Source organism: Ischnura elegans, chromosome X, assembly GCF_921293095.1.
Source record: "Ischnura elegans chromosome X, ioIscEleg1.1, whole genome shotgun sequence".
NCBI classification, from domain to species: domain Eukaryota; kingdom Metazoa; phylum Arthropoda; class Insecta; order Odonata; family Coenagrionidae; genus Ischnura; species Ischnura elegans.
Window position 1 is genome coordinate 85845655 of NC_060259.1, and position 13736 is coordinate 85859390.

Below are 13736 nucleotides of genomic sequence, written 5' to 3' on the forward strand. Positions count from 1 at the left end.
CTTAACGCGTGAAATAGTTCTGAAGTTCCTGACAACACATCTCATATAATTGATCATTTTTCGGGAGGTTGTTTCGATAGGATAGGAATCCCTATTTCTTTTTATGTTCATTGAGCTGGCTGAATCGCTCCTTGAGGGATGTAGATACAGCGTCAATCAGAGGGTAGAACACGTCTCTCGAAAATTCTTCTTCTGGCGTGGCCTCGTAATTATCTGTGCTTTCGTAAGAAAGTTGTTTTTTCTTCTTAACACGTCGATTTCTCGGGAAATCACATAGGATTCCCCACATTTCAGCTATACATATAACATCTATAATGGATTGACTGAATCCTTTCTCTCGATAATTATCAACAAAATGGATACATTTTTCAATTAGAGTTACTGCTAATGAAACATCTGCGGTTCATCTTTTTTTACTGACGAGAGTTTTGCTGACGAGATTAACCTGGGATAATAAGGTATGCCAAATCTTTAAGCAGACCAGAAATGAAAAATCTTCGAAATCAGACCATCGGAATTCATCGCAAGAAGGTAGGTGGAAGGGGTCGTCCTCCCCCACAGATACCACGTGATATATGAGGATATTTTATTGCTTGTAACTTTGTACTCGAGGATGACGCCGCTGCGTCGAAACTAGTCTTACCACGAAAATAAAATGGTGGATTAATACCAAGTTTGTTCGTTTTTATTCATTAAAATGAACTTCCACAAAGTTGAGCCTGTGACTATAGAGATTATTAAGTAATATGATATGTGCCTTCGCGATAGAAACAACTGATATTATGCAGAGCTTTCGGAATTACTTTATTTCGATGAAAATAATTATATACAGATATTTTGAAATGCTTACCATATTATGGGTATACATATTAGATGGATATTTAAATGATATTTCCACAAAAAACGTTTAAGTTTGGCATTGGAAGTGAAGTGATTTATTGCATTATTTCCAAAAATAATATCTTATACCTATTCACCAATTCGTAACTGCACATGTCTTCTTTCTATCGGCACTCAAAAGGCTATAGCGTGCCATTATGAGTCTCAAGCAGTCTTAAAAGCCGCAACAAAGCTTCGATATCATTTTAGTTTTGAAAGAAAAAGACATTTTAATTAAAAAAGTTTCTTGGTCACAATTGAAATCCTATTAAACTAATCACGAGGCTGGCCATTCCCGTCACCGCCACCACCGTCTGCTAATTGTCGGTCGGCCTGCTCATGGCCACCGTTCTCTTGATCCGCTTCCCTTTCCTGCACCGGTGCAGCTTCCCGCTCTTCTTCAGCGACTGGCTCCCTCGCCCTCTGGGGTGAGTCCCCGCCAGGGCCAGGTGTGTGCACAGGCCGGATGGGGTTCTCATCGGCTACCTGGATGATCTCATCGCGGATTCGCTGGCGCATTCTTCTTAGCGCCAATCGGACCAAGGACTGGGCCCGTGACTGGTTCAGCGGTACGTTGATGCGAAAATTCCTTCGTCTTTCCATTGCCTAAAAGAGAATAAGCAGCGACTTGGCATTAGCTTTCAATTTTTTTAAATGTTGACGGGTTACATTTGAGTAAAAATGGATGACTTTGTCTGAGGTAATACTCCCAGTCAGATCAGTGGCGGATACATATATAACATACATAACTTTTTTATAGCTAAAGATGATGTCTTGTATACGTGGATGATCAGTTTGAATAAAACTGTCATAAACTTTGCATAAGGCTTTATGTCATATGACTGATTTTTTTATAGAGTGATAAGTAGAGGTAGCTCAAGAAATATTTTGTGCTCCACCCCGTTAAGTATATTCTGTGTCCACTACTGCGTTAGGTGGCCCATGTTGGCCGTGTCAGTTCTTTCCGACCATCCTCAGTTTTGAGGTATGATACTGGAGATATGTTTTCTCTGGATATGTTTACCATGCTGCATCAACGATGTCGTCGTTAATAGGTAAAGGGTCCGTACTTCCATTTTATTTCTGGGTTTCTGTCATGTACGCCAGTATATTGGTTTAAACAGAGATACCTATCACTTCTCATGAAGTTTAAGTTATGCTTCGCAGGAAGAAGGACTAATATTATTTTACAAGGGACAACCAGCTTTCATTTTGAAAACAATAATGAATGGTCATTAAATGGAAAGGAATTATCTTTATAGTTGGGAAAATGAGAATAGCAAACAGAAAGATAATAACAAACAGAGATAGAATAACAAACAGGAATAGAATAACAAACTAATAACATTATTGATACTTGAAAGTATTGCTCAAAGGATTTAAAAAATCGTATACTTAACTGGGAGCAGTTAATTGTAATAAATAAAGCGGCCACTTTGTTCGCTACTTTTGTTGAGATAATGCAAGGGATTTGTCCAAATACACTGAAAATGTAGTGTAAAATCCAAACACGAATATTTCAAAGAAGAATGGACGAAAACCCAAAGTATAAATATGATGGAAGACAGGGATGGACTTTGAAAACATGGAAGAATGAATTTCGTAATGTAAATTAAAAGGAGGGATATCCAACTTTTAGGATTAACGTATCAAATGGATAAGGTTCCTTAATCGATATGGAATATTGTTAATGAAAGAGCAAAAGGCAATAGCATTGAGTGGAATATAAATGATGTTATCTTAACTTATCTTAATGACCATTGTGAAAGCAAGGAAGCGTGAAATAAATATGCTGACCTCTTTTCTGACGGAATAAGCATATCTTTGCAAAAGTGTAACATTTAAGTCAAATAAGATTACATAAAAGGATGTATCTATTCTATAGCTCCTCATTTTGATCATAAGTGCTCCATTTGGGCGTTAAAAAAGATGGATGATGGTCAATTGCATTTCGACTTAGCCATTCAACTATTTTACTCTTTTGAGTCTTTTAATTATTAGATATGTTTTACGCTCCCATAATAATTAAGTATTGACAAGAGGTGGGAGACTCCAAATCTTAAAGAAGAGGAGCTTCTTAGCAAACAAGGCAGGCAAGTCAACTAATTTGGCGAGTGTAAGAATTAAAAGACTTGATTCAAAATGAAATTATACATACTGTGTTTATATTATCCATTAATATTGGTATTTTCAATTGTAATGTAAAAACTGCAATTATATGACCTATTAATAAGTGGCTACTCATAATTACTTATATATACAGGCCAAGCACTATTTATCATCAATGTGTAACATTATGGAAATATATATGGCTGATGCTATTATCACTCACATTAAAACAGCGAATACTAAATGAACATTAATACATGCATATCAAGAAAGAAGAAACAATAAGGGTGTGAAGCATTCTCTTACAACATTAAGCTGAAAATAAATAAGGTAAATCACACGTTGTTACATAAATTGATTAGAGTAAAGCCATTTATAGAGTAAATACAGAACTATTGTTTGCACTAGTTCATGATGTGGGAGCGAGAGGTAACTTTTACCCTCCAAATGATTCATCATATGAAATTTTATTAATCTCATCACCATGGAAAATTAGCCTTGCCAAAATATGAAGGGTATGGACGATGTGATCCCTTGGTCAAGTATACTATGACAGTTTTTATAAGTGATAATAGACTGAAGGTTGAAAATCCATTACCATGCTTATATGCTCATTTATAGGCTTAGGAGAGTAACATATTTGATGCATCACATAATACTTCATGTCACTAAAGATGTGCTTTCGATGAATAATTTGGTATTATGGTGGCATTGATCAGATATGAAATCACAACTTCGTGCTGTAAGCCAATAATAACAAAACATTCTTGGTAAATACGCTATATACGATAGCTAATAACATCTCTGAGAAAGGTTAACAGTAATGCATTTCACCCTGATATGAATTACCACCTCCTGATGTTGAATTTTAATGAGTTTCTAGCTGCAATTCTTTCAGTAGGTGCGAATTGCAAATGTTTAAAGCCAAATGGCTTATCCAGTTTGAATTATTCACATCATGCTTATATTCCATGGAAATAATTGTGATATGTGATTTCATTTGATAAATTTGATATCAAGCTTTCAGTCTTAACTTGATGGAGCCAACCCAGCCAGCACAGAACAGGACGTTGCCCCTTAAATTACGGCAACTTTCCATCAACGATAAAGAAACGGCTGAATACGTTGCTATAAACATGACGGCAACGAGGCAGCAACGAAGGGGCAAAAATGCCGTTAAATGTCGCCAACGATAAAGCAACAGTTTCTTTTCGGTGACGTCACAGACACAAGGGACACCTACCGGCACTTTCGAGAACTAACTGGGCAGCATCGCGACTGTGGCGCCATCTAGCGGGATTTTTTGATACCACGTTGATACTGCTACCATGGCGGGGTATTCCAATAAATTCAAATAATAATTGATAGGTCTGGGTTTAATAGAGAAATCAATCATTGACAGAATTTTGAAAATAAACTTTTATTTTCGCTGCAAACATTAAAATCCATTAGATATTCAAGCAAACGGTATTAAGAGGTCACAACAGCAATGATATCAAAAGCACCTAACACACCACAGAGCAACTGATTTTGTAATCAGAGCAGCCCCACCTGGGGAAATGACAGTTGGAAAAAACAATGAGCTACAGGGTAGTTCATAACCGAAAATGGAAAGAAATAGGTCTCCATCAATACAAAACAAAATATAATGCTAACCAAAAGATAGCATGATCATTTTCAAGTGGAAATTATAGAATTACAGCAATATTTATGTTAAAGCCTCAAGCACAATAGATCCCCCACGAGGAACAGTACGAAAAATATCAATCTCACACATGACTCCAATATCAAAATAGGAGAATAAACAAATTATAGTTTTACATCATTAATTACATAGTAAGGGTTGAGGTCTTAACAGAAACTTGCATTCAATTTTTTGGAGTCTAGATTTAATTTACTTTCAAATTTTCTGTTGCAGCAGATCCTAACAGGCAGGGGAATGTTTTGTAAAGTTATATTTGACATAACATATTGAAGTCTTATTCCGAACACGGAGGCATGAAATGCAATAGCAACACCAGTGTGCACTATTTAATGTGGCCTCTCATTTTAGTGGTCAACTACTTAATTACCATGGAACACAGCCATTTCATACAAGGACATACACATTCAAGGTTGTGGTGACAGGGAACATTAGCATGTGGTAATTAGGAAATGTTATTTTTAAAGAAGTTTTCTTCATACAATGTACACATTCAGTTGTTCACTGCCATAGCAAGCACGATGCCCTATTATGAATGCCCTATTATTAAATTGCTGTGTTCTATGACAATAAGGAAGCTGATCACCACAAGCTAACACACCCTAGCGTTCCTGCAGCATTTTATGCCTCCATATATGGAATAAGACGTAAGCTTCACCACTCCATGGAGCTGTTTAAGGGTAGGGCATTCTATAGCATTTGAGCTAGGTTCACAGGAAAGAAATGAAGTAAAATTAATTTATTTCAGCTATACGAAAGGCTATTCAACCAAACTTGGACCTATTCCTAGCAGCATTTGGCATTTTGAAAAATCATAAAAAATAGGGCATTTAAGAAGGTGAAGAAACATTCCTTCTCCCTTGTCAGGCAAAAATCAAGGAGCATTAATGACATAGCTGTGTCTGTCGTAACAGTGATCAGTCGCTGACCTCACCTTATCCCACAATCATGTTATGAGACTACAAACAAAACTGCCTTTCCACACTGACAGGTTCTGAGATAGGCAAATTGGAAGAATCATGTTTCTTCGAGATCCCCTTTGAGTTGCCTTTCAGAACACTTTCTCGTTTCTTATTCCCTTTCTCTGCTCTGTATTTTGAGGCCTGGGATCATTCCCTGATGCTTCTTTTCACACTGATAGTATCAAATCAGGCTTATTTTGGCTTTTACACTCCCTGCAAGGTAATCATAATTGGATTAGATATTATGCTGAATATGAAATATGAACATGCTGAAAAGCTCTTTTCATTCAACTGTATTCCAAGATAAGGGAAGAGTAAATCGAAAGCACCAATGATTAAAAAATACTTACCAAATGAGACATTTATAATGGAGCTAAAATGCACTTCTTGTTTTCTGAGTGTCCCTTCAAACAGAAAGACACAGCTAACTCATTCTATGTTAGGGTAGAACACTTGTTTTTGACTTTTGTTAAGCCCAGTCCTCATTTGATTGTTCTGACTGCTCTTAAACATGATGTTCGAAGATCTTTCCCTCATGAAATAAAATCTGAAAAATGAGATGACCAGATAATTAATTATCTATGGTAATTGCTGAGAACCATTGAACATAGTGGCACAGCATTTTTAATTTCTAAGTACATCCCAGAGTTATCATAAAATTAAATATCAACAAGGAGGTGATGATGGTACCATAACTTAAGTTTAAGACTCAAAGTGATAATCTATACAAAGTACCATGAGCATATTAACACTTAGGAGGCTATGAAGTCAAACAGTTGACAATGTAAATGAAATACCAACCAAATACTCTTCTTTCAGGTTCTTTCCCAGCAAACAATAGCAGTGAAGATTTCTCATGATTTGCACTGGATAAGGTCCTCCAGATCTCATTCAAACGTTTCGACAAGCAACTTACCCATCGTCTTCAGGGATTCAAGAACCAAACGATTTAGGAATCCAACCTTGGATTCCAGAATCCCTGGAGACGATTGGTGAGTTGCTTGCGGAAACATTGGAAGGAGAAATGGAGGACCTTACCTGGTGCAAATCCTGAGAAATCTTCCCCGATACCTCTGACCTCATTGGGTGCACCAAGTGCTAACAATTGGACTTCACTGATTCTTCAGAAATAACACTCCAATTCTATAGAAAAGTTTAAGGCTCCTTCACTCCAACATTGTTTGAGGAATCTTTAAGTGCAACCTTTCCTTCTTAGGAGGCACTCATGCAACTGAAAACAGAATAGATAAGCTTTACACTTACATTTGCACATGATAAAGCACTCAAAAAAGCAAATAGGGTGGTTTCCTATTATTTTTTTATTGCTTTAATCGAAAGATTATTACTCCTGGAGTACGTATTTCACGCTTTTAGATTTTTAAATGACAACATCTATTTTTCGCGATTAAATGAAAAGTGAAAAATTTCAAGCGCGCGAAAACGAGACGCTTAAGTATGAATGTCGGGAAATATCTCCGTACGTCGTATTTCTGGTTCCCCCTCCTGCCCGGTGAGGTGACCTTGAGGCGAGGCTTAGCGCTGATACGTCGCAGGATGCTAGCGGATAGCTGAGTACCTTGCTGCATGGTAGCGCATGGCTTAAAAAAGGTTTATTAATACCTTATCAAACGAAGAAAACTTTCCGAACTTAGCCAGTTTTAATAAGTGATTATTAAGACATGTTTCCCTGAGCTCTGTGCCTCATGCATGCATTGGTAACCTCAGACGATGTATAACTCCTATCCTCACGTGTAGAAACTAGGTCCCTGTGACGTCATGCGGAGTGGAATCGCATGGGCGCCAATCTGGCCTTTTTCAAATGAGGATAAAATTTGACCCTTGCCATTCGTCTAAACCGGTATTTCAAAAACCAAATAATTTGTAAATTATGAATACACTAATGGTGGGTAACGAATCGCAATCAATGCCTTTCGTTTTCTTTGATGAAGGAAACTACCCTATTCTTATATGCAAACATTTACCAGGTGATGGTGGTTTCAGTATTCTGTCATCATCAGTCTCCATAGATGAAGAATTACTTACATCAGGATACTTTCAATTCTTTTTTGTCCTTTTCCTTTCCCAGTATTTTTTGATTTCAGTGACTAAAATGCCTCCATGTCTGTTCTCCGTCTTCACAAGTAGCCATCTCTGTTCAATAGCGACAGCTGCCACTACAGTCTCTGGAAGATGATTATTATAAAATGCCACCATTAGCCACACATTTCAAAGCATGAAGTCAATGTCAAAATTAACTAAAATAAAAATATTTAATACTTGGCTTAGAGAACTAGTTTAACATGTACAACCAAGTCAGTGCTCTCTCACACACACACACCATGAAACAACCCCTTTGAATAAATTTAAAAGGCACCCTGCCCTTGCATGTCAAACATGTTAACCATCCCTTTAATCAAAACAAATGCTCACAAATATTGTTTCAAACTCACCAAATGGAGGCATGCAGAACTTCACGCCCAAGATACCCCATTCCTCACTGAGTCGAGAGCCATTTTATGACCTGTGACACTGAAGACCAGTTATAGCCTAGGGTAATATTCAATAATCTTATCTCCATCCAATTTTACCCATGACTATGCAAAAGCCTGCACTGTGAGGCCAGTAAATTTTTTTATGTGGAAGAAATATTAACACTTGCCAAGGCATCCTGAAAAAAAGAGGAAAAAAAATCATGACTATGAGGCGTTCACTCTTCAGTTACTTAAAAACATGAGATCATAAAATTCCATTGAAAGTAAAGTTAATTATTGTATATGAAGACTAGTTAATAGTGATGCATTAAATGATTGCACACTCCAGTAATTGAGGAAATATCTCTGCGATTATGCTAAATTTTACTGCTCAACTCAATATTTCAAGAGTGTTTGGTAGGGGGTGAGTTCTCACCAACGTGCAGTACTGAACGTTGCACTCCATTGAATGAAAAACTTAAGCGTTCCATCGTGCACCCACAAACTCGAAGTATGAGCACCCACCAGACATACATCGATCCATACTATAGAAACACAACAGAACTAACTCAATGGTAATGAAAACTTAAGTGTACTGTTAATGAATTTCATAATGAACGACGGTAAACAGAGTCTAGACTTACCTTTCACGAATCCTGGCGGAATACGGTGGTTGAACCCTCGAAGAGGCTTCTAACTTGCACTGCCCTAGCCAAAGCCCAAAAAACTTGTAACCACTGAACACTTTTTCTCACTAAGAACACGATTTAACAAGAGTTAAAATCACTCGCGAAAACTTAAGTTAGTGAAAATTACAAACGAAAATTCACGTCAGTGAAAATTAGGAATACAATAAGGTCAGAGTACGACGGGTGGACATGATAATCGGATATGAAGGTGAAATGAAATGAAAAGTGAAAATGGAGAAGCTGAAACCACGTTAAGTTTGACGGATGAAGTAAATGAACAATTTAAGTAAAATTAAAGTTCTTGAAAAAATCTATTCACTAAAGGTTTGGTGAACGAAAACCGTCCCTCGACCATTCAAAAAGGAGAAAAGCATCACGACGAACACAAAGCATGAATTCACATATCAACAAAGCTATGTACCAAAGTTACTATGGCTACCGGCAACGGCGGATAACGGGTTCTTCCCAAAGTGCATTTCGCATTGCGCGCACGATGGTTTCGCATGGCCTCGCTGTCGTGAGCAGACGATATGATCGAGCGTAAAATTTCATGCGAAGGAGGAAATCGTAATGGTACAGCCTTTAATTATCAATGGTATTTTAGTAATTTCACTTCGCCGATAATAAATATCCAGAGAATCGTCAACCTTGAGAGACGCTTATTATATTATCTTAATCTTTTTCCATCGCCACCGAGTGACTTGGAGACATATTAATTTATAAATCCACAAAATAGTCGAATAAATACCACTTATCCCATAAAACACATTATGCAAAGTTAATTGCGTAAGTCGTGAAACCTTTTATTTCTAGCAGATCGTTAATTAGAGCGAATGCATTCACATAAAATAGGATATGAAGCAGCCTTCCAAACTGAGCAACTTCACGGCAACGCGTTGCCGTCATGTTGATATCATCCACGGCGCAACGTCAAAGGATAAACTGTTGCCGCTTCGTTGTCTTGGACGTTTACATAAACGTCGGCGAGTGTGCTGGCTGGGAAATATCTACAGTGCTAAATAACTCGCTTTGTGATGTTACACAAAAATTTATTATTCCAACCCTGAGTTTCAACTACCAAATTAACAAAGTGCCTTGGCTTTGATAATGACATGCAGAAGTTGAAACCCAGAGTCTAAATAATGTTGCAAGTAGAGAAAACACATCTTCGCGGGCTCCTCAGTCATGCATGAGAAGAAAGTAATGGGCATATCAAGCACTAATTCAAATTAAAGCGATTGTTCGGCTGCGGTCAATCCGTGTTGCGGCTTATCCGTGCATGAGTATTACACTTCATTGATGTTTTCCGCGATCTTTATTTTTAAAAATGATCGTACGCGTAAATACCAATAAATTTGCATTTTTATGCAAGACTGTAATGCGATTATTGTTTCCATTAGAATCCTCTTTTTAAAAGGGATTATTTTATTTACTTTTAGACAAGGAATGTTTCAAGTTTCCTTGGACTCAAGAATAGAAGTGAAGGCAGCGAGGGAAGTCCCAGTAGAGATAGCATGAGTCATGGCCAGGCATTCGCCTGCGTAGACAAATTGCCAACAGTCCAGGTTTCAGGGGACATTAGTTTCCCTGATATTTCAAAATATACCTCTATGACCTTTGACCCCCATTATAACCTTCGGAGGTCAAAAAATCAACAATACAAATCCATGAACTTCAAAACTGACTTGAGCGCCCATTAAAACCAATGGTTCCACACGCTGTTAGTCATGGTGACGGTTAACTCTATGACCTTTGACCCTCATTATGACTCTCGGAGCTAAAACCACGACAATATGGATCTATGAACTGCAAAACAGACTTGGGCACCCTTTGAAACCTATGGTTCCACACGTTGGTTGTCATGGCGACGTTTAAAACAATGACCTTTAACCCCAGTATGACCTTCGGAGGTCAAAAAATGAACAATACAGATCCATGAACTGCAAAACCGACTTGGGCACCCTTTAAAACATATGTTTACACATGTTGGTTGTCATTATTGCCCGACGGTTAACTATACCTATGACCTTTGACCCCCATTATGACCTTCGGAGGTTAAAAAATCAACCATACGAATCTCTGCACTGCGAAACGGACTTTGGCACCCTTTAAAACCTATGGTTTGACACGTTGGTTGTCACGATGGCTCGACGTTTACCTCTATGACCTTTGACCTCCCTATTAACCTTGGAGGTCAATTAGTAAATTAATTCCGGTATTAGGACAATACCATTGACTTAGGCGCCCTTTAAAACCCATGGATCGACACCTGTGATGGTATGCTATTCTTTTGCCACCCTTATGACCTTGACTGTGACCTTACTGGGTCAGCGGTTGAATTTTCGTAAATAAAAGTGGTACTTTCAGTTCTCTCGTGTCCAAAAACCTAAGAATTTACATCTTGGTCAATGAAATTCAGACTTGTTTCTCTCTCGATTTTTTAACATTGAAACCCCATAAGGCAAAATCAAATCTTTCGTTTGGACCCACATTGTGAGGTCAAAAGGTCAAACTTGTATACTTTTGCTTACACTAGACAAAACTTAGGAACTTTCCCCATAATTATGCCAATTTTCATGAACATTGCTCGATGCGAAGTTTCTAAAGTTAGAGGTCAAAAATGACAAACGACCTGTGGGACAGTCTGTACATGAAGTATTTCCTACATTACTGAAACCTATAAATACAACAAATAAATTACAATCCCATGCTACTTAAATACTGCAATGGGGAAACAGACACATTCCTTCACGATCCTGCCCAAGAAGAACCCAATGTTGTACTATTTTGCATTAAATGATATTGTAGCGATGACAATGCTGAAATTCTTGGTTCTCAATCCTTTATATATTTTATAAAATGGCAAGGAAACGTAGGAACGCTACTACTTGGACTTGGCGTAGTTCAGATAAAATCCCTACATCCTAATTTTCAACACCAATTTGGACATGTAGACTGCTGTCACGATTACATTCACGGTGTCACTCTGTTTACATTTAGTACCTCTTTACCTGTGATAAAGAGGCTTCTAAAAAGTGAATTTATCTTTGCAACATTCAGTTTACATTTCTTGTCCGCAAAGCGTTTATTCTTGCTCGGACCTCGATTCGCTCAATATGAGTAGCAAAGCAAATAGATTAAAATAGCTTGACAACAACGAGAAATTATTATTCCTATAGCTTATCGTCCAAACGGAGACGCATGACATATGCCCAAGAATCTTGGTAACTGGATATAGCTACATGCGAACACAATTCTCTCGTATATTTCAACTGATTTGAATATAAATAAATATGTTATTTCTGACTGGTGGTAAGCGTTTCAGCTAGACTACCAAGGGAAAGCTGTCAGCATACACAAAATCAAACGTTTGGTTCATTAGTTGATCACATTATTTATAGTCACACGAGTCAGTTTCTAATCATTCCAAAATGGCAACCACAATTGAGCATAGCTCTAGATGAAAGTAAAACTAAATGAACCGATTTAAAAGCACTGAGTACTTAATTTTAATTATTACAACACGATGAAGTTCCTCATTTACACTACCCTTTAAATATTAGACATGAATTACCTTAAAAAAATATGAAATATTGTAACGAGAAAAGCACATACCTTCGCACGACGTCCGTAAGAAGAAGAAACCTATCGGCGAAGCCTTGCACTAATTTCAATTTATATTGTATCGCACCAATGAAGATATTATTATTGCTTTTTTTTGTTAGCTCAATAGATGGCCCAGGGAAACTTTATACCTTTAACCTGAAGTTACATTGGCAGAAGTAGTTAAAAAGCCGTCCGAATCCTTATCCTGCTGCGACTGCATGAACTTCTTTGGTTAGGACCGGTAGGACCATGACCTCCTTTCATACTTGGTAGGACCGAAACCCGAAAATAAAATAGGAGATAAATATTTCCTGATTGATTCCAGAATTTATCGTCACCTAATAGCGATTGAATGCATTGTGACGGATGAAATGTTGGATATCCCGCCAAAACTTCTTGTTGGCGCGAGATATACTTTTCCCGCCAAAACAGGCATTCGGCGGGAGAGCGAGTTACAATTTTGTTAGTCAGTCACTTTCTTTCATTAATTTGATAAATCGACTGAGATCAGAAAATTACGGCATAAGTAAAACCATAAACATTATACTGGTTGGTCTGCAGAAGTTCCATAGGAAAATTTAACATGGCGAGCATGGGAGAACCGCGGACGTGAGTTGTTTTTGTCTGTGTTTTCAGTGATAAGGTTTATTTTTGACAGTACGAATTAGTGCCAAAAAATTGGTGATATTATAACAGAAAAGTCTGCAATGTTTCAGGAGAAGTGACTTGAAGTAAATCCCGTGCCGTCGGTCGTTGTGAAATCCGGTTTACTTCCCTGTGAGCACGAAGGTTTACGACGATGGATTATGTTTTGTGCCTGGTTTTAAGTCAGGATAAAGGCTACGAAGAAAGAAAATTCCAAACTGGTTGTTATAAATACCCATTTGTTGAAGGCGGCTGTAGGTACAACGAATGCTGTGATGGCTTTTGGATAAGTTTTTTCTTGTGCATATATTTCAGTTGTGATAACAGTGAAGGGAATCGAAGTCTCACTAATATTAGTAGTTGTATATAGGTACAAAATACGAACTTTACAGCTGCGTATCCATAATAACTACATTTACCGAAGATGAAACTGCTTTCCCGTTCATAGTATTTAGTCGACCTTATTCCAAGATGGCAGAATTTGGTAGAAGCGTAGATTTCAATTTTGTAAGTAATTTGTGCCACCTGCGGTCTGTCGTATGACACAACGAGTACGTATTCGCAATGTAATTTAATATTTTTTAAACGATGTCTTGCTGTATCGGATGTAGAATTAAACTCTTGAAAAGTAATTTGTAACTTCACTGGTTGTTTTACTTGGTATGATACTTGA

General features: G+C 37.6%; 1 protein-coding gene and 1 long non-coding RNA gene across 16 annotated transcripts; both read right to left on the reverse strand.

Moving 5' to 3' along the window:
• Positions 1 to 840: 840 nt before the first annotated feature.
• LOC124170703 lies at positions 841 to 12451 on the reverse strand. The gene is made up of 2 exons (XM_046549609.1): positions 12428 to 12451; positions 841 to 1485 (listed from the first exon to the last, which is right to left on the reverse strand). Exon 2 carries the CDS (start codon positions 1480 to 1482, stop codon positions 1153 to 1155), a length of 330 nt encoding a protein of 109 aa, XP_046405565.1. The 5' UTR covers positions 1483 to 1485; positions 12428 to 12451; the 3' UTR covers positions 841 to 1152.
• Positions 4390 to 9800, reverse strand: LOC124170705. Of its 15 annotated transcripts, none has more exons than XR_006867554.1 (8): positions 9234 to 9800; positions 8768 to 8826; positions 8560 to 8668; positions 8103 to 8320; positions 7635 to 7835; positions 6454 to 6883; positions 6003 to 6199; positions 4390 to 5865 (listed from the first exon to the last, which is right to left on the reverse strand). It is a non-coding gene; the product is annotated as an uncharacterized LOC124170705 (long non-coding RNA). The 15 variants fall into 15 exon arrangements; XR_006867553.1 differs by having other exon boundaries at positions 8768 to 8831; XR_006867555.1 differs by having other exon boundaries at positions 8560 to 8687; positions 8768 to 8831.
• Positions 12452 to 13736: the final 1285 nt, after the last annotated feature.

Excerpts from the sequence above, each read along its gene's own strand:
- LOC124170703 (XM_046549609.1), bottom strand. The coding sequence starts at position 1,482 with ATGGAAAGACGAAGGAATTTTCGCATCAACGTACCGCTGAACCAGTCA.